Source organism: Miscanthus floridulus, chromosome 4 (genome assembly GCF_019320115.1).
Source record: "Miscanthus floridulus cultivar M001 chromosome 4, ASM1932011v1, whole genome shotgun sequence".
In the NCBI taxonomy this organism is placed as follows: Eukaryota; Viridiplantae; Streptophyta; class Magnoliopsida; order Poales; family Poaceae; genus Miscanthus; species Miscanthus floridulus.
In genome coordinates this window covers 94,247,887-94,270,503 of record NC_089583.1, presented here as the reverse complement: position 1 = coordinate 94,270,503, position 22,617 = coordinate 94,247,887, and the positions used below count along the sequence as shown (strand labels likewise).

The window sequence follows — 22,617 nt, the reverse complement described above, 5'->3', positions numbered from 1 at the left end:
CAATGAGAGCACGCAAGCAGTGTCCACGTCCTCAAGCCACGGTAGTGACGCGACGTACGCCACCGCCTTCCGGAACAGGCGAACAGCAGGTTCTCCGCGCCGTCCATGGCGAGGCGCGGCACCTCGTAGTACTGGTACACCCGCGCCAGCTTTCGTGCCGCTGCTGGAGCTTGCCGTCCCGCCGGCGGCTCCTTGCCGCGTAGCCTTCCTCCAGCTCCGCGTGTTCGTCGGCGCCGCGCTCTCGGTCTACATCCTCGCGTCGAAGGCCGCCTTCGTGGCGCTCATGCTGTGCTCGCTCCGCCCGCTCATGGCGCATCTGGCACGCCGCGCTGGCCTCGCCCGGCACCGTCATGGCTAGCGCCTTGATCGCTGGCGTGGTGATCCGGTGTCGGCACCGAAGGGAGTGGCGCTCGTCCACGACCTGTTTGACGAAGTGCATTATCTCGAGCTGCTTTAGATGGATAAGTCAGCGAGCCACGTCAGCATGAGAAGCCCACGCAAAGACATATGGACCTAATTGATACGGCATATAAAATTTATGGACCTAAAAATCTATTTTCATAGTTAATGAACCTAAATAAAACCTCCTAATAAATTAATGAACCTTGCATGTAACTCTTCTTCGACGCTGCATTTGCATCCGGAGACTGGAGTATAGCCACTCTGCAAGTTGCAGCAGAGATCATTAGATCAACCGACAGGCAGTACAGAAGATATCTGCAAGTGGCATCATGCCCGCCGTCCGGCCAGACAAAAGGTGTCGTCCCGTCAATCATTTGATCTGACAACGCACGGAACAATCGACGTTCCTGAAGAATCCTGATCTCCAACCCATTGTGGCACTGGCAGTCGCAGTAGTATGTTCACTGTCACTGCTCAGCGCTCTGTCGCACAGTCCACCTGCAGGGCGTCCGGACATGGCGCACGGCGTCTTGTCGGGCTGGCTGCCTGGCGTCGCCGTCGCCGTCGTCACCCGCCGGCCGCTTCCTCCAAATGGTTTGGAGTTGAGTTCCGCGGACGCCGAACCCTGGCTGGCGTGGTGGCTGTCGATCCGTTGCGCCGCCTGCGGCAACATTCTTTTGCTGATCAGGACGGACTGACGGAGCGAGAGCTGAAGAAATGTTGGAAGCTGGACCTTTTTTTTTTCCCAACGGATACACTGATTTTCATCTAAATTATACCAACACTATAAATAGCTCTAAATTTCAAAACCAAACCTATACGACGGTTCGTACGAATGACCGCATAAGCAAACATTTGGCAAAAGACCTGAGAATGGATACCTAACGAACGACGACCAACATTCCTATAGACGGTGTTGAAAAACTTCTTTCACGTGTCTTCCTTCTTTTTTCTACCACCGAAGAATGAGAAAGACTGATCCGAAACTTATTCTCCCTAGTCCTTCATCGTGGAAGGATCTAACCATAACAAAATGAAGAAGAGGCCGAAGAAAATTATTCCATAGCGGCGACATCATCTCCGCTTTGATGTCGCCATCCGGAAAGAAAAGTTTCTATCGTCATGCCGATGAAGTTACTAACGCCGTAGTTGCGGCCCTCGTCTTGAACAGAGCCGCCATGGAGAAAATGATTTTACCCTGACTCTCGCCGTCGCCGGAGAGGAGATAGATCCCAAAATTAATAAACTTGGCTTGGAGAGCCGGAGGGGGAAAAGAGGGGGATCAACGGTAATGATAGGCAGGAGCGGCGGCGGCGGCGGCGCTAGGGCAATCGTGAGCCGAAGGCCTTTGGGATTGCAGGAATTTTATACAAATTGGAGAATGTTTTTTATAGAAATCAGTTTAATTTTAGAAAAAAAAAGACGTAGGAATATAGAAACCAGTTGTCTGAACTTAGAAAGGTTCATTTCTACGGGCCTATATTGGGAGCTGCACGGTTTAGTCTTTAGATATAACTTAGCCAGCTCTTTTTTTTTTCAAAGTCGTATGATTAATTGAAATTCGAAATAGCGTGGTATTTTTTGCAAGCTAATGAAACAAGAGCCAAGCTTCCCAGCATTCCAAACACGAATCCGACAATAGAAGCTACAATACCCTATGGGCTATGGAAACTTTTGTAGAAGCGCCATGGCGGATGGCGCCATACTGCCATAGTGCCATCTGCCGAGCCGTACCAGACAAGATCACATAAGAATCTGAATTTCCCTTCATCGTACCATCAGATCAGATTGATGTGTTGCTCGCCTTGTCATTCTGGGTATGATCCACATCCCGCAAGTTGGTACCCAAAAAGCAGATCAAACAGAAGCCCTTTTGGTAGTACTGGTAGGCTAGGAACAAAATGCACCTAGACTCTTTGATCAGTTGGTACCCAAAAAAGCAGATCAAACAGAAGCCGTTTTGGTAGTGCTGGTAGGCTAGGAACAAAATGCATCTGGACTCTTTGATCTTCAGACCTGAACAAGATGATTGCTAGGCTAGGAACAAAATGCATCTAGGCACATACTGCCTCTGTTTCAAAATAGTTGATACTTTAGTTATTGTTTAGATTCATAACTAAAATATCAACTATTTTGAGAGTTCATAGCCAAAATATCAATTATTTTGAGAGTTCATAGCCAAAATATCAATTATTTTGAGAGAGTGAGTTGGGGCAATGTGGTAAGGGAGAGTTTTCCTGAGGTTTGTTTGTGAAGGTGTTTCAGCCTACGTGATGGCTTGTTTGCTTCTACTTTTTTTTTTTTTTTTGTACAATTCTTCAATGAATGAACAGTGTTCGCTGAGACAGCTTGCTGCTGCAGCAGGCATGACTAGCTCTTAAAAGAAACTTACCATCTCCATTTCAAATTATAAGTCATTCTAGACATTACTTTTGCTATACATATGGATATGTATAAGCTATATTTAGATACATAATAAAAAGTATGTATCTAAAAAAGTCAAAATGACTTATAATTTGAAATGAAGTATTAATCAAATTCAGCACTTATTCAGTTTGGTGCAGGAATTTCAGCAATGTTTCCTGGCAATTGCACAACGAAATTGGTGGCAGGATCTGGTGGTGACAATTTAACACTAGCCAAACACATGAGAAACAAATTCTTACATTGAGAAACCATACTACCTTGCACATTTCAATTAGTTAACTTGAGCGCGGATGCATAAAATTGATGAAGTGCCATCCCAGGAAACTCTGTTTTTGCCTATAACAAGTTAAATAACGAACAGTTTACAGTGCCTCACTAACACCAAACAATCTTTCAGCCTTTTCTTTGCGAGGACACTCGAGTCCTCACTCTAAGTTAACATTCTCTATACCTAGAAGTTGGTTCTGTGCTGGGAACGAATAGCAGATAATAGAATACTTTCAGTAGGTGGTAAAGGAACCACCTTTTTTTCTTCTTCTGTTGAGGCTTACACCTGTTCCACCATTACAGCGAAGAACAACACTCACCACCAGATCAGATTTTATCATGAAGGTTAACAACAAGGTCATGTGCATCACCTAGCAGCCTCCAGACGTCGAGCTGCCCAGCCATGCTGTTGCACTCTCGCAATATCTCGTCCATGCTACTATACTTCTCAATTATTAGCTTCCTCCTCTGCAGGACACAAGCGGCGATGGCATAAAGTAACAAGTCGTCAGTTGGAGGAGCACGCAGTCTTATCCTTCCCCAGGTGGACCTCCCGATCCCGGCTCGTATAGCTGCCTGGTCAGCCCACATAACCTCCCACAGGCACACAGTTTGCTCAAAAGTGAGCTCTCTCCTGAAGAGCACTACCACCATTCTGTACACAAAGAAACAGTCCTCAGCCTGCAGCTTCTGCAGATGCCTATACAGGTGCGAATCTTTGCGCTTGATAATCTGAGAGACAATCTTCAACTGCCTTCTTATTCCAACCTCATCGAGCCTGAAGTTGTGCCTTGCTTTCCTCATGAAGCCAACGAAACACCAAAACGCTTCATCATCCTCTTCCATCACCGCAATGATAGGTGATAACAGATCACTCATACCTTGGCAGTAGCCAATCTCTGGATCATAGACCGCATATGCCTCAAGCAACCCAACTAATCGAGCAGCATGATAAATCATATTGGGCTCTAAGTGATCATAATCTTTCAACCCAACAGATGCTGCAGACTGCAATGCTCTCTCCTTGGGAACTTCAGCTTGGTTGCGAGAGAACAAAATCCATTCACTGTTTGACCGGATAGCATCCAACCTTATAATGCGCTGCCATGTGGCAAAGTCCTCTGAGGTTCTGCTAGACCTAAAAAAATCTGCCTTGAATGAAGTGCTCCTGGTATATTTAGGATCTGGATCACAGTTCTCCTCGCCAGACACAGATATCCTTCCAGGGTCATCCTCATCGGATGATTCAGAATCAGATGATTCTGACTCTGCTATGCATGGATATGCATAAGCTAACTCATCTGCATCTTCTTCCATACATTCAACGATAGCACAGGGAATGCTCTCCGGTTGGTCAGCTTCATTCTGTTCAGGTTTCAGCTCCTCGAGTGAAACAGGAGCAGGTATAGCATTGGCATCTTCAAAACAAGGTGATTCTGATCCTTCAGCAGTACCTTCTAAACTAGAACACTCCTCGTTATTAACTTCAGTTATTGCCTTCAGCCCATTTCCCTTGTACCCATTCAGAATTTGTTGGCACTGCCTCCTCAGCTTTTCATACTCTTTCCTGTACCAAAATCATACCAATTAAAAATTTCCAACAGATCATATAAGAAATAAAGAAATAAACAGTACATGAATGGCAATAGGATGTCCTAGTTCCATTTCCTTTCAAACTTACAATATCAACCTCTTCTGAATTTACTAAAGAGATTAAGAAGTCAATGGATGCTGCTCAAGTGCTACATGATATTTCTTAGTCTCGCACTCTTGCTTCATAGGAAATGTGGACATGGTACATTGAGCCGAATGAACACTTGCAGCGTAAACCAAGTACCCAAACAGATCTATAAACATGTGCCAGTTATCACCAAAGAAAAGCCTTAAAAATGGTGAATGTTACCTTTTCTTGATCTTGACAGAGTTCCTTTCCTCTTCAGAGCTATTCAGATCATAGCTGCAGATAAAACACAGAAGCTCAATCTCCTTGAACAAAAGTTCACCAAGCACAACATAGTAAGCACATAAACAAAACCTTACTTTCAGGTAAATGGGCAAATATAAACAGGCTTGACACCATACTGTGCTGATAATACTAAATGTATGATGTGTTGATAGTTAGAGCATTCAGCAGCGGCCATAAACCAAAGCTATCTTGCAAAATCACATTCCTACAAGAGAGATTATTCATATTCCAGACAAGGCACAGGAGCACACTAATTGCTTGTTCTGAATTTCGTTATCAACTAAAAAGAAAATGGGGGAAGGAAAAGGTCCACATTACACACCTGAATATTTATATTCTTCTCATTTATGCACTATGCAACCCTACATTTTACAAGCCTCAAATAAGAAAACTGTTTACAAACTCTGTAGTTCAGAATCCACCAAGGTTTTCATTAACTTGGAAGTGGCTTTTACATAGTTAATGCTACAGTACCATGTTCATATAGTTTTGTTAATTTTTAGTTACTTCTACTGATGAATGAACAGCTGACAGAGTACTTGCACGTTAAAACCACTAGGGCTGGACAAAATACCCGTGGCTCGCCAGCTCGCTCGACTCGTGACTGGCTCGGCTCGGCTCGACTCGTTAACATAATGAGCTAGCTCGAGTTGGCATTTCAGCTTGTTACGTTAACGAGCCAGCTCACGAGCCACACAAGCCTGGCATAAATATACATAGCCAGATACCCTCTGCTCTCTCACGCCTGAACATGTTACATGTGCTAGACTTGTGCTCTTTTTTACTTAACTAACGTCTAGCAAGCCTCCCTCCCTCCCTCCCTCACAGGACTCCATCGAACCATCCCCATCCAGCACCTCCCAAATCCCAATCATCCACCTAGCTTGAACCATCCCCATTGAGCGCCTCCCAATCATCGCACCAGCCTGCCTACGCGCCGGCATCCAAGCCAGCACCTCCCAATGTCACACCAGCCGCTAGCTTGACTGCTTGCAAGCACCATCCGCTGCCTACTCGCTGTTGTCCAAGCTAGAGCTGCCGAGCATGGACTCATGGAGACTAGAGGGCAGATACACTTCCTTGGCGCACAGGAGGTGAAGCCTAGTGTCACGACCTCGCTGCACGTTGGAGTCCTGCATTTGGATTGAATGCTTCGATTTTTGTCCAGCTGATTTGTGTTCTACTTCAGTGATTTCATTGATTTATGGCACATTTGGATGTTTGGCTTCGATTGTTTTCTCGATTAGTGTTAGAATCTGGGGATTCATATTCTATTCCTTCTAGATTTTGGTTTGGTTATGGTTCAATTTCACTATTGGATGTGTATTATTGTGCAACCTGAGCTTTGGGGATTTGTTTAACATGGCATCGTCGTTGAGCTCGCGAGCTGAATGAGCCAGCAAGAGCTGGCGAACAAATCGAGCCGAGCCAGCTCGTTAGGACAATGAGCCAACTTGAGCTGATCCGAGCCGAGACGGCTAGATATCCACCCCTAAAAACCACCACCAGATCACCAAAAACCGCGGGGGTTTCAGGGATAGGGGGTGAAGTAGACGGTTTTGATAATTGAGGGTCATAAACTATGCGGGTTCATAGTGCAGGTGGTAAACTAAATGAACAAGAAAATTCTGGAGGTGTAATATGGGATTCTCCCGAAAATAAATACAACTGAATGCTCCTATACTCTGGTTTAGTAGTTAATACTTAGGGTCTGTTTAGTTTAGCTATGGGCTGTAAAAAAGCTGCTCTGAGCTGTGGAAAAGCTGCTGTGACTTATGTGCTGTGAAAAAGTTGTAGGTTGTTTGGTTAAAATAATTATAAAACCTACCCCCATCTCTTTATCTCCCTTGAAACAGTTGTAACATCTATCTATTTCCACCCATTTGGAAAAGCTGAAAGTTGAAAGCAAAAGGCATGGTTCAAGGTGCTGCAAAAATTGAACTACACGAAAGCAGCTTCTGGTTTTACTCGTTTGGTTGGCTTTCTGCTTTTTGGCAGTAGAAGCAGTTTCCAGAAGCTAAACCAAACACAGCCTTAATAAGCCATCTTCCTGATATAAACCTACAAAATTCCTAGCTTTCCAGTGACGAAGATAAGAGTTGTAGATGTAGCAGCGACCACTGTAGGCAAAGCCATATGTACGAATACCAGTGGCCTGTGCACATGCACAGCGGAAACATCGCATGAGAGAGCTGTAAGCATACATTTAGTAGCATTCTATTTAAGTTATATTTATAAAAAGGATAGTATTTAACTGTCAGATTTAAACGTTTAGGGTTTCTAAAAAGAAAAAACTGCCACACAAACAAGTAATTATCACCTTGAAATTTATTTATACAGAGTTCAAGATTGACCTAGTTAAAAACAATTAGTAGGTACCACTTATACAGCTAGTTTCGCATTAACCAGTAATTCATTGAGGCTCATAAAAACTGAACTGACACCGATTTATAGAAAGCTGTTATTAATCCCTGGATTCAAATTTGAAGGACAAAAAAACGACGGAATTGACACTAGGCCAATAATTAACGAGGCAATATCTTAATCAAATAAATAACATGATGCTTTGGAAGGTATTGAGTATTGACATGCATAAGTGTAATATTAAACTTGCACAAAAAAATCAGCAGTTATAAATTTACAGGATGGGTAAAAGAGATCAAGTAACTCACACTCCTAGTAGGAAGGGCCAAACTTCAGCCCTAATGCTTGGTTCAATGCCCTGGTTCAAAAAAAGAGGGGCATTTATGTCAGTAATGCAGTTGGACTCTAAGATACAAACATTTCCATAACAGAAGAGATATCAACATGACTGTATTACTACATACAATAGATAGCCAACTCTGATGCAACCTATATCTGGATGATATGGATGGAAAATGAATAAACACTGTACTTACACCACTGCGAACTTTCTTGAGAAACTTCTTTCCACCATCACGAAGCTTTCCATTTGCTGAAAACAGATTCTCCCACTGTTCACGAGAAAGTGCTCGTTTTCTTTTCCTTCGGGACCATGGAGATTTAATACCAGCCCTGTAACCATATAGGGCATATATTCAGCAAATGGTATAACCAGTCAGATAGATCAACGACAATAATGTCGGTATATCAACTGAGAAATTAAATGTACAGTAACATGCTTCAGTGTTACATGATGCACATACTGCATCCATTGGTCTATCTAAAGCTGAAGTCCTCGTTATGACACCTTAAACAAGATTTGAACATACAATACTAAACTTAATACAGCATGTACAAGAAATAGATCGAGTTACAAAAAGAAAGAATTGACAGTCTTATCAACTAAACTAAACACAGAAACAACTTTCTCTGGTTGCTTGTAAATAACTTGGCGCTGCTTATGACGGTCTTATTGTCCCTGGATGAACTAACTTGAAACAGGTTAGCCATAAACAACCAGATACGACATGCAAGTCTAACATTATGAACTAGCGCTTGAGAAGACTTCATAAGCTGTGATCTTACTCCCTAGAGGTGTCAGTGTGTCACTGATCTAGAAGTAAAGCCACGTAGACCTTAATTATATTCAGAAACACATAAGGGAAGCATCATGTCACTAACACAACTGAAACTGAAAATAAACATACTGAAGTTACTAGCTGATGGCCTTGGCAACCGACTGATGGCACAGTGGATTCACACATGCGTGGAAGTGCACTGAGCCATGAATCCACGTACATGGTACACCTCTACTCTATGCTCCAATCTAAATCATTATATCAGAGCACATAAAACACTCTAATTTGAGTACCTAGGTCGCATTCAGACCACTAATTACAACACAGCAAGCTCGGGCAGGGTCCACAGAACCAGATCAACAGCAGACAAATGAACCTCATGTAACAAGAACCGAATACGAGGCATTTCAAGTCCTAAAGGCAGCGCCTTTCGCCAATCCGAAGGGAGAAACCCACCGATCCGAGTGCGGCGATGACGACGCCGGCGAGGAAGAGGACGAGGCGGCCGCCGCAGCCGACACCACAGCCACCGCGCTCCCCGCCGCGGCGGAGGAGGACGACGAGGACGCGGCGGCGACGAGGAGCGAGCGGATGTGAATCCACGAAGAGGACGGCGGGGAGGACGCGGCCGTCGGCGAGGACGACGGCGGCGGCGACGACGAGGTGCTGGATCGCCGCAGCGCCTTCATGTCCTTCCCACTCACCTACCCCGAAACCCCCACCACCCACCCAACAGCTCTGCCCTCCGCTAGCGCCACCACTCCGCCGGGCCCCGCCTCCCTGCCGCCATCCCCCCCGCCACCGCAGGATCTCGCCTCGCCGCCGGCGTACGCTCGCCCCCCACCCCGCGCGCTGCTTCGGCACAGTACTGTCCGATTTGGTTTCTCTCTTTAAGCTTTTAGCAACGGGACACGGGGGAGAAAGTGCAGGGAGAGAGCATGTGACGCCAACAAGGAAGGAAGAGAGAGAGAGTGAGAGTGGGTGCCGTGCGCGTTTAAACGGGCCCCGTTTGGACCAGCCATGTGGGGTCATTCTTGGCCGTGTCGCTGCGGGGCCCATGGGTCAGTGACGAGGGCAATAGATGATAGACCTACCCCGTCCCGGCGGGGGCCTTTGCATTGTAGGACACTCAACGTTCCAGCATTGAATTATCGACGACAAAAAAAAACGTTCCAGCATTGAATATTGCCATCCTGAAATTTTAGACGGCTAGATTCCCAAAAAAAAGAAATTTTAGACGGCTTTCAAGATCAACTATTGGTGAAGTTTATCCGAATGGGATGATCTCGGTGACCTTCTTCTACAAGCAGCAGGCGGATCTTTGATTCTGATCCAGAGGCGTTTCTTTGATTCTGATCCAGAGGCGTTTCTTTTCTTTATTTTTGGTCTTAGCAACTGTTGTAATCCTACTAGTATTGACCACTGAGAATTTCAGACGAAGTATTGGGCGACCAAATCCAAATCCACACGTTTAATTCCGAAAAAAAAAATCGTCCTAAAAAAATACCAGGAGAATTCATGCAACCACTAGGCATATATTATCAGCCTTATCTTGGGAGTATTATATTATCCTAGACAAGAGATATAATTTTGACCATTTCTACACACGCTGTGTGTAGACAAAGTGTGAGGTTAGCAAAGGTATGGACGTAAACGAGACGGATTGACTTCCTAGACGACACGTTTAGCTCGTGGAAAATTGCAACTTGTCAATGCCTCGGATGTGCGCCACACAACCTGAAAATATTTTGCTTTTGAAAAACACGAAAAGCTTCTACTTGCCGTGGACGTGGACCGACGCTTTGAACTGGTCGTTCGCTTCTTGAGGCAACACGGTTCTGGAAACGTCACACTGAAACGACCAAAGAATAATAGTCCATAATGCATGCACAAATTATAGTGGATGGATTGCAAGCAGTGGCGGATGCACGATACGGGATAAGGGGGGCTAAAACAATGGAGATGTTGATTTACATGAAGATTTAATGGTGAAATCAAGCTTTTGCTACAGTGATTAAGCTTGAAATCAAGAGATTAGGGGGGGCTGGAGCCCCCCCCCCCCCCCCCAGCCCCCCTGTGGATCCGCCGCTGATTGCAAATAAATGTTGACAGAGAGTGCTGCACATAATTTCCATGAAATTCACAGGATCTGTTTGACACAACTTCGGTTTTAAGATCCAAGATAGGTAAATTAAATTAATTCAAGTATCTAAATCTAGTCTAAATAAATAAAATGAAATAATATAGATGCCGATCAACATATCTATAATTCCAGATCCAATATTTCTTGAAGCTATAGATATCTATCTCACACATACGTGGATGTCTTGGAGTTATAGATATATATCTATCTCATGGATGTCTTGGAGCTGGATCTCTAAGTGATGAGACTTCCAATCATCTATTATTATGTGCATACTACTATGTGTTGATTTGTTTTTAAGCTAACAAAGAAAACTGCAATGGTTGATGCAAGTAGGTCACCTTTTGTGTTAAGTTAAATTTCTAAAACTTTGATCAAAATTTTATAAAAATATATAAGCATATGCAATTCAAACAAAAGCACTATATATATGACATATTTCATGGACAATTTAGTGAAACTAATTTAATGTTATAGATGTTGGCGCATTTTTTCCATATATTTAGTCAAACAATTAATATTACCTCCAGCTAACAATTAAATATGCACTATATATAGTTAGTTGCTAATTTTTAGCTCCACAGCTAACAATTCATCTTAGATCCTGTTTGGAACCACTGGCATCTAATAGTTATTTGGCTAATTCATTATTTGGATCCACCCGCTAAAAAAGTAGATGCATAGGTGATTTTGTCTATAATAACTTTACTTTTTTATTTTTTATTGGGAGAGCACGTGAATAGCGATAGGTGGGAGGACAAAAGTGTCTGTTTTGCAATATATTAGCTAGATTGAGATAGCTAACCTTAGTTGTGTCCATTTGGATCCACCAAAGTATTTTTTAGTAACTAATTATTAGACGAGCAGATGCTTTAGTCGATCAAATATATAGACCCTACTGTGTTAAAATGCTGCTAACCTCCTCCCAAATACAATCATTATTTAACCCAAACTCAAATTTGCATCGCTCGCTGCAGACAAAGCAGGCAAATTATTTCCGAAGTCCCTCAGCAGCAGCGACATGCAAATGAGCGACGTGTCTCCTGTTCTAAAGACCAGGTCATGCGACCTGCACTTTATTATGAACAAACAGAAGAATCTCTGGCCGGAATATGATGCCGATGCTATTATTTTTGTCTCTGACGAAGAGAAAATTTTAACATTGCGATCCTGACGATGCTGCTACCGCTAGTGGAATGGTGTTAGGCCCTAGGGCGAGTGCAGAGTGCCCTACAATCTAGGCCATGTACTTGGTCCATGTGCCCAGTTTAGTTCCTAAAAATTTTGCAAAATTTTTCACATTCTCCGTCACATCAAATCTTTAGACGCATGCATGAAGTATTAAATATAAATAAAAAATAAAACTAATTACACAGTTTAGACGAAATCCACGAGACGAATCTTTTAAGCCTAATTAGACTATGATTGGACACTATTTGTCAAATAACAACGAAAATACTACAGTACCCATTTTACCAAAAATTTTGGAACTAAACTGACCCTTGGTGAGAGTCACATGAACCCGGAGCAGGTTAGGTGATAGGTCAGGCACTCATGCCCAGCCGATTGGAGTGCATGATGGATAGCAGTTTTGCTCGATTCAGCATCACCGTGGCCTTGTTTAGATGCCATTCAAATTCTAAGTTTTTTTAGTCTCTCTCCATCACATTAATTTTTAGTTATTTGCATGGAGTATTAAATGTAGGTAAAAAAATAACTAATTACACAGTTTAGTTGGAAATCACGAGATGAATCTTTTGAGCCTAGTTGATTCACGATTGGACAATATTTGCCAAATAAAACGAAAATGGTACTATTCATCAGGTTAAAAAAAAATTACAACAAGGCCCATATGTTCAGGTTTCGGTGTTCAGACTAGAGAGATCGCACGTTTGCTGCGGCTGCATTGGCAGATGGCGCCGACACATGAGGAAGACTGGCTGCAAAATGCAGTGGCCAAACTGGGTCGGGCGGGGGCGGCCGGCCGGCCAGCCAGCAAGACCGCCCTGGCAGCATGAGTGTGGCTATATGACCTGTCGACGTCCGTGCATTGAATATTTGATTCGATTCCTCGGCATGCACATTGGTTGGACCGCCAGCGAATTGGCCAGTTTTGTGAAGCCTCGTTTAAATCCGGTGTCTAAAATTTTACGGCGTGTGTTATATGGAGTATCGCATAAGATGTTTGGATACTAAAAAAAAAATTACAGAATCTCTCAGTAATCTGCGAGACGAATTTATTAAGTCTAATTAATCCGTCATTAGCACATGTGAGCACTACATTGTCAAATCATAGACTAATTAAACTTAAAAGATTCGTCTCGTAAATTAGTCACAAACTATGTAATTATTTATTTGTTTAGTCTATATTTAATACTCCACGAATGTGTCCAAAGATTCAATGGAATATGGAGTAAACTTTGGAAAGGAACTAAACAAGGCCTGATTTATCTCACCAAAATATTGTCCACATTTTTTTAATTTGATACGTTACGGATTTTATTACTCAGTAGCAAACATACGGCATATTGCAACAGAAGAAAAAAAAAGTTATCAAACCTTAATGGAAAACAAGGACAGAATGCTACAAATCTATTTATTTTTCACCATTTCTATAAAATTTTAAAGCTACAATTTAGTCTATAAGGACGACCATAGCATCCAAAATATAATTTAATATTGGGAACCATATGACAATGCCAAATGAAGTTTGCTCTAATTTCAAGTTTTCATGAAGATATGCACTTGTCACCTAGGAGGACACCATAGTTGGTGATGATTACATGGCCCATCGGTGTCATCATGGAGGACAAAAACGGCTCTCTAAACATAGGATGGGCTAGAGACGGACTATTTGGAGTCTGATATCTACCTAAGAGAATTTCACTTACTTGGTATACAAGGCATATATATATATACATCTGCTCTGATTAATTGGGATTCTGTTATAGTTGACTAGAAAATCAATATGTAAATTGATCAGGAAAGAATCTTTTTGTAACCCTGCTCCCTCAAACTATATAAGGTGGGTTAGTCGGTTAGGGAGCCCCCTAATTACTACCTAGCTACATCCTCAGCCTTATTCCTCATGCGGTGCACAAGCAATACAAACCACATACATTAGACGTAAGGCACCCTCTGTCTGAACTAGGATAAACTTTATGTCCTGTGTGCTATCAATGATAAGAACACTTTGAATTGTTTTCATATATTTATGTCTACATCGATAAACTGAATAGTGACATTACTCTCTAGATAATTTCTAATTTTAAAAATGGATGCCTAGAAGGTCAATTTTGGTACACATATTTTTTTTACAGAGGTAAACCTCGCTTTTATAGAAAGCAAAATAAGCATATGATACAAACGCACGCCAGCACACCCTCTAGGGAAACCAGCTTAGAAGCAATAAAAATTGGCACACATATAGGTGCAGTACTAAACGAAGCATTAGGTTAGTACTTAGCCTTGATGATTATTTCTACTATGGAGTCAAGATCTTGAGCTAGCCTCCAAGTTGTGTTAATAAGCATGCTCTTTTCACAAGCTCAATGTTAGATGCCTAACCCTCTCATTTCTTGTCACTCAAATGGAATCTCATGATCTCATGTGGAGTGCATTTTTTATCCAACCATGGTTGACGCCTTGCCAGCAAAAGGTTTTGGTGATGGTGATGATTTTTGCTAAAACTTTTTAGTGAACAAGGATGTTGCCCACATGTACTAAATGGGTATAGATACAAAAACAAATTGAATAAGAGAGTTAGGAGCCCTGCATGATTAAGAGTGTTAGATTTTGTGAGGGTGATTGAGCTTGGATTTGGATTTCTAGTAAATATATAGAATCATATTGCTTTTATCCTTGTGAGAGATAAGCAGTGGGTTGCCTAAATGCATGGTGTTTGGTTGAAAATATGGAATAACAAAAATAGCTTTGATATGGATGCTAACGGCTTTGGTCAACTTTTTAACTAAAAAGGATCGAAGATTGGCTCAATTTAGGGTTTGACCTAATTGAGAGAGAAAATAGTTTCTAGGATATTGTTAATGATGTGTACCTACATAATATTCCTTGACCACAAGATATTAGGTCATTAGAGAAGAGAATATAATGAATTGATGCGCAGCCCCGGTCTAGACTAACTCTTGTTAATTCTAAGGGCCCATTTGGTAGGGATTTAGATTCTCCTAGAAACGTTTTAGATCTAGATTCTCTCCAGAAACGTTTCTCTATTGAAATAGGAATGAAAGGACCTTGATGTCACCTAGAGGGAGGGTGAATAGGAGCTTCTAAAAATTAACAAGAAATAAAACTTGCAGCGGATTAGTAGAGTACGCGGCACTGCTGCTCTAATGCTGCAGCACTGCCTCACTCAAAATGCAGCACTACCATGCCCTTGCAAACAGCTCAAGTGCTCAACACAAGTTGTGCCTAGAACTCAAACTTAGAGATGTATTTGGAGATGTCCAGTAACAAGTCCACTAAGTACCTGCACTCACAAACACGCACAACCAAGTAGATCGAACACAAATAATGCAAATCAACACATAGGGAACAAGACGCAAGAGTTATCCCATGGTTTAGCTCGTCACCAAGGCTTGCCTATGTTCACGTTGTTGAGGAAGCCACTAAGGCTTGGGCTTTGCAACGCTTATCCCCGTTCTCAAGTCAAGAGAGTGAACTCTTGAGATGACGAGTTTTCACTAGATCAATGGGTAATATAAACTTTCCTGTGCCTCACCGAGCGACGCCTAGCCGTCTAGAAGGCTTCACCTCCAAGAGTAACAAATGCGCAACGAAGATCGACGAAGCCTGACAAGTGCTCAAGGTTTGACTTGCTCTAATTTGCTCTCTAACACTTAATCACACAGTAATCACTCACTCTCACAAAGAGAGGTTAGAGAGAGCTCACAAATAGCTTGGAATGGGTTGGGAGTGAAATGGGAGCCAGCAGCCTCATTAGGAGGCGTGGGATGGGTATTTATAGACCCAATCCCAAAACTAGTCTTTGCAGTTCAAAAACTAGCCGTTGTGACCTGTACAGGTACGGCACTACCGCCCCGACCCACGGCACTGCTGCGAAAATTCGCGGCACTACCGCAGCTCTAAAAAATAGCACATGTCACCTCATGAAAAACGCCAAAACTTTTTACTCCGAACTCTGTTTTCAGTGATCTTGGAAATTCTGAAAAGCTTGTTTCGAGAGCTATCCAGTCTAGCCAAGAACAAGCCCCCAAGATCAAAAAGTGCAGGTGTTGTGCTAAGTGTTTTATCTCATATTAGCGCTTAGGTTCAGTTAGTTTGAGCACTTGAAACTTGTTTAAGATTCATATTGCATCCCCCTTGATAGTATGGCATACCTATACTCAAGATTAAGAGAATATAACCATTTCAACCACTTGAATGTATTCATATGCCATTTCTTCTTAAATTGTTTCATAAGGGATTGCAATCAACTTTGTCTCCTCTCTTTGAGCAAACATACCTTAAGCATGTGACTTGAACCATTTCCATATATATGAATTCACCTCATGGCTTCAAGTCACTTCTACTGATGATTTGATCCTCAATACAATATGACTCCTTATAGCTTGGTTAGTTCCTCGACTCAATGTAAGTACTTTCTTCTTCACCTTAGCCATGGTACTTCGGTCCTCAAGCCATCGCTTGCCCTTCACCTCTGCTTAGTCCCTCGAAGCCCTTTTCTTGCTATCTTCACCTTATCAAGCTATACTCAAGTCACATCATACCAAGCATCTATTGAAAAAAAATTCAATATTGTGATCCTTGCTTGAATATCTTCTAGATATGAAAGTTCAGATCAATTAAGCTTCAGTTAGACTCACATAGAGACATATATGGATCAACATCAATGTGGTCAAGCCAATTCACGATTCCTTATATCCACTTTATTTTGGCTTGACATTCCTAACACTCACTTCAATCTCTATCTTCATACTTCTAGCTTGATCATATTAATGCAAAGTGATTTTCTAAATCTTTATCCATACAAGCAAACCAAGATAGAGACCGACTTATATCCAATATGAGTTGTGTCCTTTGTCATTTAACCTTTGCTTGGTATTTCTTCACTTATGCGTTCTTGACCCATTCTTCAATCCTTGATCAAAGCTAATCCACTATCAAACTCTTCTTGTTCATGCAAAGCAAGCCATTATTGATACCAATCCAAAATCATCAACTCATGTCTCATTTATCATTTGCCAAATATGTTTTTTTCTCATGATACTATGATATCCCACAACATAGAAGCCATTTCATTGATTCTATTTGTATTGTTGTCTTTTTCTTGAACTATATTATTTCCATGATCTTCCAACATAACAATACATAATTTGGCCTTGATTTGAACATTATGTGGAATATCATCAAGTTTGCCTTCTTGTTGAACCTATATGCACTTCTCATTCCACAATCCACAAGTGTATGCAATAAACTCAATTTTTTGTTCAACACTTAGCAAACTTATTAAACATTTAATGGTGTTGTCATTCAATTCACCAAAACCCGCTAAAGGGCTAGATGCACTTACAAGAAATCACTTGGTAAGAATTGATAAAATGTTTGGCTACTGTTCCAAATTATCCTTGAAATGAACTAGAATCACTATGAAACACCTATTTGGGTGATTCTCATTCCTAGTACAAAAACAAGAAACGTTTCTCTAAGAATCTGAAATGTTTCTATCACCTATTTGGGTGTTTGGCAGCGATTCTGGTGATTCACCTGAGAATCTAAAACGGTTTTATCATCCAAATAGGGCCTAAAGCTTCTCCTAGATCTTGATTGACAACTCATTAATGGCTATCACAAAAATATAGGGTGAGAGCGGGCAATCATGCCTAATGCCCTTGGTTTCACTACTAGAAATCCCTCCATGTAGTGACGACACTTGCATTCACAACCCTTATATGCTTGACCCGAATTCACAATATGTGTCGCTTGTGGTCATAGTTGGACTCAATTTTGTGGCATGTAACACTTTTTTAGCTTTTTGAAAATTTAGTGGATTCCATATGAGCACATTCAAAAGGGATGGTAGTTATTCATGTGGTGTGAACATAAGCATGAATCTATTTACAAAGAATTGTACTCTCTGATTTCTTATCTTAGTTAGCCTTATGATTGAGAAATTTAGTTCGACAACAATACGATAAACAATGATTCAATAATCAGTGAACTGCATGTTAGGTACATAGATTGTGTTGCTAGGCAATGTCATATGTCTGTCATGAGTGGTTGCACAACTCGGTCAGAAATTACATGTGCATATAACAAAAATTCTGACCGACAAATCTTGCTCAACTGATCACGACGTCCCTTATGTTCACATGAGGGGGTGTCAACATGTTGTCCCTTGGGTGCTCATGGTAGGATGTCAAGAACATATTAGCACCCTTGATTATCTGAGCTAGTACAAATGTAGTAAAATATGTCTATTGCCTTCTAATGGAAGCATGAAAGAAATATGACATGACAGTAAGGGACTACTTTTCTTCATGGGCAAAGGCTCGCCTCACCTTGCCCAGAGGTTCTTTGTTTGGTAGCGCCATGGTTTCTCACTTTACCCAATAATGTTGGGTGCCAAAGCGAGGAAAACCTTAGGCCACGCTCAACGCTACAACACCCAACACCCTAGCAAGTGCCCCCATCTTCCACATTAGTGCAACGAGTATCAACTGGATTGTTAGCTCTGCAGCGTGTTAGAGGGGCTTGCAGAAACAACCGTCACTTCATCTAACAAAAAATAGAAGCCATAGTTCAAGCGCATGTTGTGGCCAAAAGCAAATATTCTCACGTGTTTTCTTCTGGACCAACATGTGAAACTGACATGGAGATAGGAGGGGCAGTAGAGTAGAGCAACCAGCTTAGTAGTACTTGGGTTATGGCTTTAAGTGCCTAAATAGTACTTAATATGTGTGGAAGTGCCTTCGACGTGAGACCACCCATAAGACCAAGCCCAACACACCACGCTGGCCATATACCTCAAGCTCCACATCGACGTTGAGCTTCCATGTCACCTAGGCTGGTGCTCTACCTGTAGAGGTTCATAGTGGCTTGTAGAGGTATCTGTAACTTCATCTAACACACTACAGAAACACCCAATCGAACATGCATTGTGAGGGATAGAAAGCTCAATGCATAGTTTTGTTGTAGGGGGTTTGTGTAACACCCTCGGTGTTACACCCTAAATCATTTACTAAAAAATGTCATGGGCATCATGTTTATGTGTTAATGCATGTGATAGAATGTGTAAATAAATTTCTTGTAACTTAAAATGATCAATAAAAATGCTAAATAAAAGTTGATTCAATAGCTCATGTATATTGAGTAGGGTTGAAAACCAATTTTTATTAAGCAAAAATACTATAGAACATGTGTGTGATACTTAAATAAAGTTCAAAGTACAAACTTTGTAGATGATAGTGAAATACTTGCTGTCAAAAATGATATTACTAGCCAATATTTCTACTAGCCTAGAAATTGCAATTTGAAATCAAGTTCAGCTCAAAACTTAGAAAAATTTCTAAGTTTATCAACAGCTAGACATTGTTATGTTTAGCAAATTATTTTGAGAGATTGGGTTAAAGGATGGTGTAGTGTTATAGCTCGATTTGGTAGTCTCATATGCCATCTTGAGTATGGTGAAGATGGTTAAGGTCTAGAAGCAATCGTTTAGTTTTTATAGGCGCTTTAAAATTCGTGCACGACACGGTTTCAGGCTGGTTGGCCGCGTGGGCACGGTCACCATGCTCGGGCGTTCGGCGTCGCCATGCTAGCTATCCCACGTGCACGCGTGCTGCCGCGCGTGGTCGACCACGGCTGCTCTGGCCTAAGCTGTGGTCTGGCCACCGCTGGTTCCTAGTGCGCGGAGCTGCCGCTGCTGCTTACATAGCTAGGTGGTGCCGTTGCCTCGCTGTCATATCCGTGTCTCCCTCTGCATCTCTACGCCGTTGTCGACCCAGTGCGATGCCGTCTCTACCGCGCACACGTGGCCGAGCTCGTCGTCGCCTTGTCATTGATGGCACTGCGGCGCGTGGGCCAAGCAGGTCGCGAACACGCGCGCCTATCTGCTAGCGCCTGCGTGTGGGCCTCCATGATCACGTCGACCACGTCCGGCCAGGACGAGGATGAGCTGAGCCCACTAGCCTTGCCATATCTCTTTCTTTCTCTCTTTCTCCCTCTGCTACCGCCATCGAGCCGCACCATCAAATTACCTTGCGAACGATCACCTCCATTCAATTTATCACATCCACAGCTTCACCATTATGTCCTCCCACTGCCCGACCCCACCCAGCCTTGATGCGCGCATGACCAAGCTCTAATTTTAGAGTTTCCCCGTTGTCGTACCGATAAGGCCGCGTCCGGCCGTGGATGTGGGCAGCCCTCCTACCGTCCCTCCTAAGCCAATTCACTTCCACCACTAGCTTCGCCTTGCCTCCCTCTCCACCTTGCGCATGTTAGCGAAACCACTACCACCACCCATCATCGCTGACACGACCGTACCATCGCGGCGTGCCACCGCATGGCTCAGCCGCACGTGGCCAGCCTTCCTCCGCCATCCCCCACCCCAACCATCACCTTGGCTAGGTCCATGATAGTCTATTGATGCTCCCTCGCTAGCTAGTTAGGTTCTTAGGTGCTCTAGATTGCTGGGGCAGCTATGCCGCTGTAGCTCGCTCCAGCGCGTCCCGCCACCCCTCGCCACCGCTTAGCGTAGCCGCTAAGATCAGAGATGGTGACCGACCCGCTAGGTGGGCCTACGTAGGTCCTAGGTGGCCAGCGTAGGTGCCTAGTGCCGCCGCTCGCCGCACTGCCGTGCACTGAGTTGCTGGGGGTGCGCGCGAGGGAATTCCAGAAAAGCCAGGGGGTTAAGTAAGAAGTTCTGAGAGAGGAGAAAATAGTGTTAGTACTTAATTGTATATTAGGAGTTTGAGGTCTCTTTTGCAAAATCGCCAGTGCCCACGAGATTTCCCCGTCGCGGGCCACCGCACGCTCGCGCGCTACGTCGTGTGGGCCACGCGGGAGAATTGTTTTTCTTTTTTATAAGGAATTAGAAATAATTTTCTAATTTAATTTTTGAGCTGATCTTTGGTAAATCATATAAAATCATGTAGGTATCCAAAAAATATGAAACAAATTGTGTTAGGTTCATAAAATTATGCTCTATCTGTTAGTGTATTTATTTCATATATATACATGTTGTTACCAGAAGCTATTAAATCATTTGAGAGTGTTTAATATTATTAGATTAAATATTGTAGATCGGAGATGGTGACCGACCCGCTAGGTGGGCCTACGTAGGTCCTAGGTGGCCGGCGTAGGTGCCTAGTGCCGCCGCTCGCCGCACTGCCGTGCACTGAGTTGCTGGGGGTGCGCGCAAGGGAATTCCAGAAAAGCTAGGGGGTTAAGTAAGAAGTTCTGAGAGAGGAGAAAATAGTGTTAGTACTTAATTGTATATTAGGAGTTTGAGGTCTCTTTTGCAAAATCGCCAGTGCCCACGAGATTTCCCCGTCGCGGGCCATCGCATGCTCGCGCGCTACGTCGTGTGGGCCACGCGGGAGAATTGTTTTTCTTTTTCATAAGGAATTAGAAATAATTTTCTAATTTAATTTTTGAGCTGATCTTTGGTAAATCATATAAAATCATGTAGGTATCCAAAAAATATGAAACAAATTGTGTTAGGTTCATAAAATTATGCTCTATCTGTTAGTGTATTTATTTCATATATATACATGTTGTTACCAGAAGCTATTAAATTATTTGAGAGTGTTTAATATTATTAGATTAAATATTGTAGGAATTTTTGTGGTAAATTGGTGATCACTTTAGTCCTGAAATTTTTATGGTAGCTTCGTTGTATTATTCTATGCTCACTGTAATTTTTGTAGCTTTAGAATAGACTAAGCATTATGGTAGTTTAATGCTCTTTGTTTCAAATATGCATTAAATCATTAGTAGAAATAAAGATATATCATTTATTTGTAAAGCTAGGTGTTTGTTAGTTGAACCCAACACTTTGCTTGGTAAAAATGATAGTTATCTTAGTACCTTAGTCATTAGAGCTAGCTTAGTAGCTTAGTATGCGTATTCTTAGTTTAGGTGTTGCTATTGCTTAAATGCTAAGTGTTGCATCATCATCGCATGCATGTAGAGAATGAGTTGGCAGAGATTGTGACCACCGGCGATCATGAGTTCAAGGAGATCGTCGAGGAGTATGAGGAGGAGATTCTCATGTAGGAGGAGGTCTCAGAGCCGCCACTGACTGACTCAGCTAACACCACGCCTATCCAAGGCAAGCTCCGATGCATAACCCTTATTTTTTATAATCATTAAATATATATGTGTGATGTGCATTTATGTTACAGGAATTTTATGCAAACCACATGCATAGATATGACTGTCCTATGAGTCTTACTAGTGTAGGTTCGAGTAGCTGCTATGCTTAGGTTTTCGGTAGCGTGAGTAACCTGTCGTTACTCACAATAGGTGATTATTATTACTCTCATGATAAAATGATGAAAGGAAAATAGGAGATAGGGCAGGGATATGGTATGGGCATGAATTGGTGGGTGTAACAGGTTGTGTCCCACGGCCAACAGGACTTAGCTTGGTTACACTGTTTTCCCTGTTCATGTCGATTAAGGACCGTCCATTGTTACGGATGGTAGTCAGGTCACATACTTATTATCCTGAGCGCATACTTACTTATGGGAGTGAGAAGGCTTGTTATGCTCTTGTCGTGGGTTCCGGCTCTTTTCGGACCGACTAATTGGAGGTGGGGAAAGGTGGAGGTCTAAGCACCATATTGAGACCGGGTCTCAAGTGTGGGGGCTTAGAGTCCAAGTTTAGACGGGGACCTGGACCCCGCGATATGAGTGGAATGGGTTGGTCTTGTTTGTGCCTGG

The 22,617-nt window shown here is 42.6% G+C and overlaps 1 protein-coding gene across 1 annotated transcript; it reads right to left on the bottom strand.

The window, feature by feature from the left end:
* Positions 1–3,023: 3,023 nt before the first annotated feature.
* On the bottom strand, positions 3,024–9,484 carry LOC136550042 (rab GTPase-activating protein 22-like). Its single transcript, XM_066541476.1, has 5 exons — positions 9,001–9,484; positions 7,963–8,098; positions 7,735–7,784; positions 5,000–5,053; positions 3,024–4,663 (listed from the first exon to the last, which is right to left on the bottom strand). The coding sequence occupies exons 1-5, from the start codon at positions 9,231–9,233 to the stop codon at positions 3,424–3,426; spliced, it is 1,713 nt and encodes a 570-aa protein (XP_066397573.1). The 5' UTR covers positions 9,234–9,484; the 3' UTR covers positions 3,024–3,423.
* Positions 9,485–22,617: the final 13,133 nt, after the last annotated feature.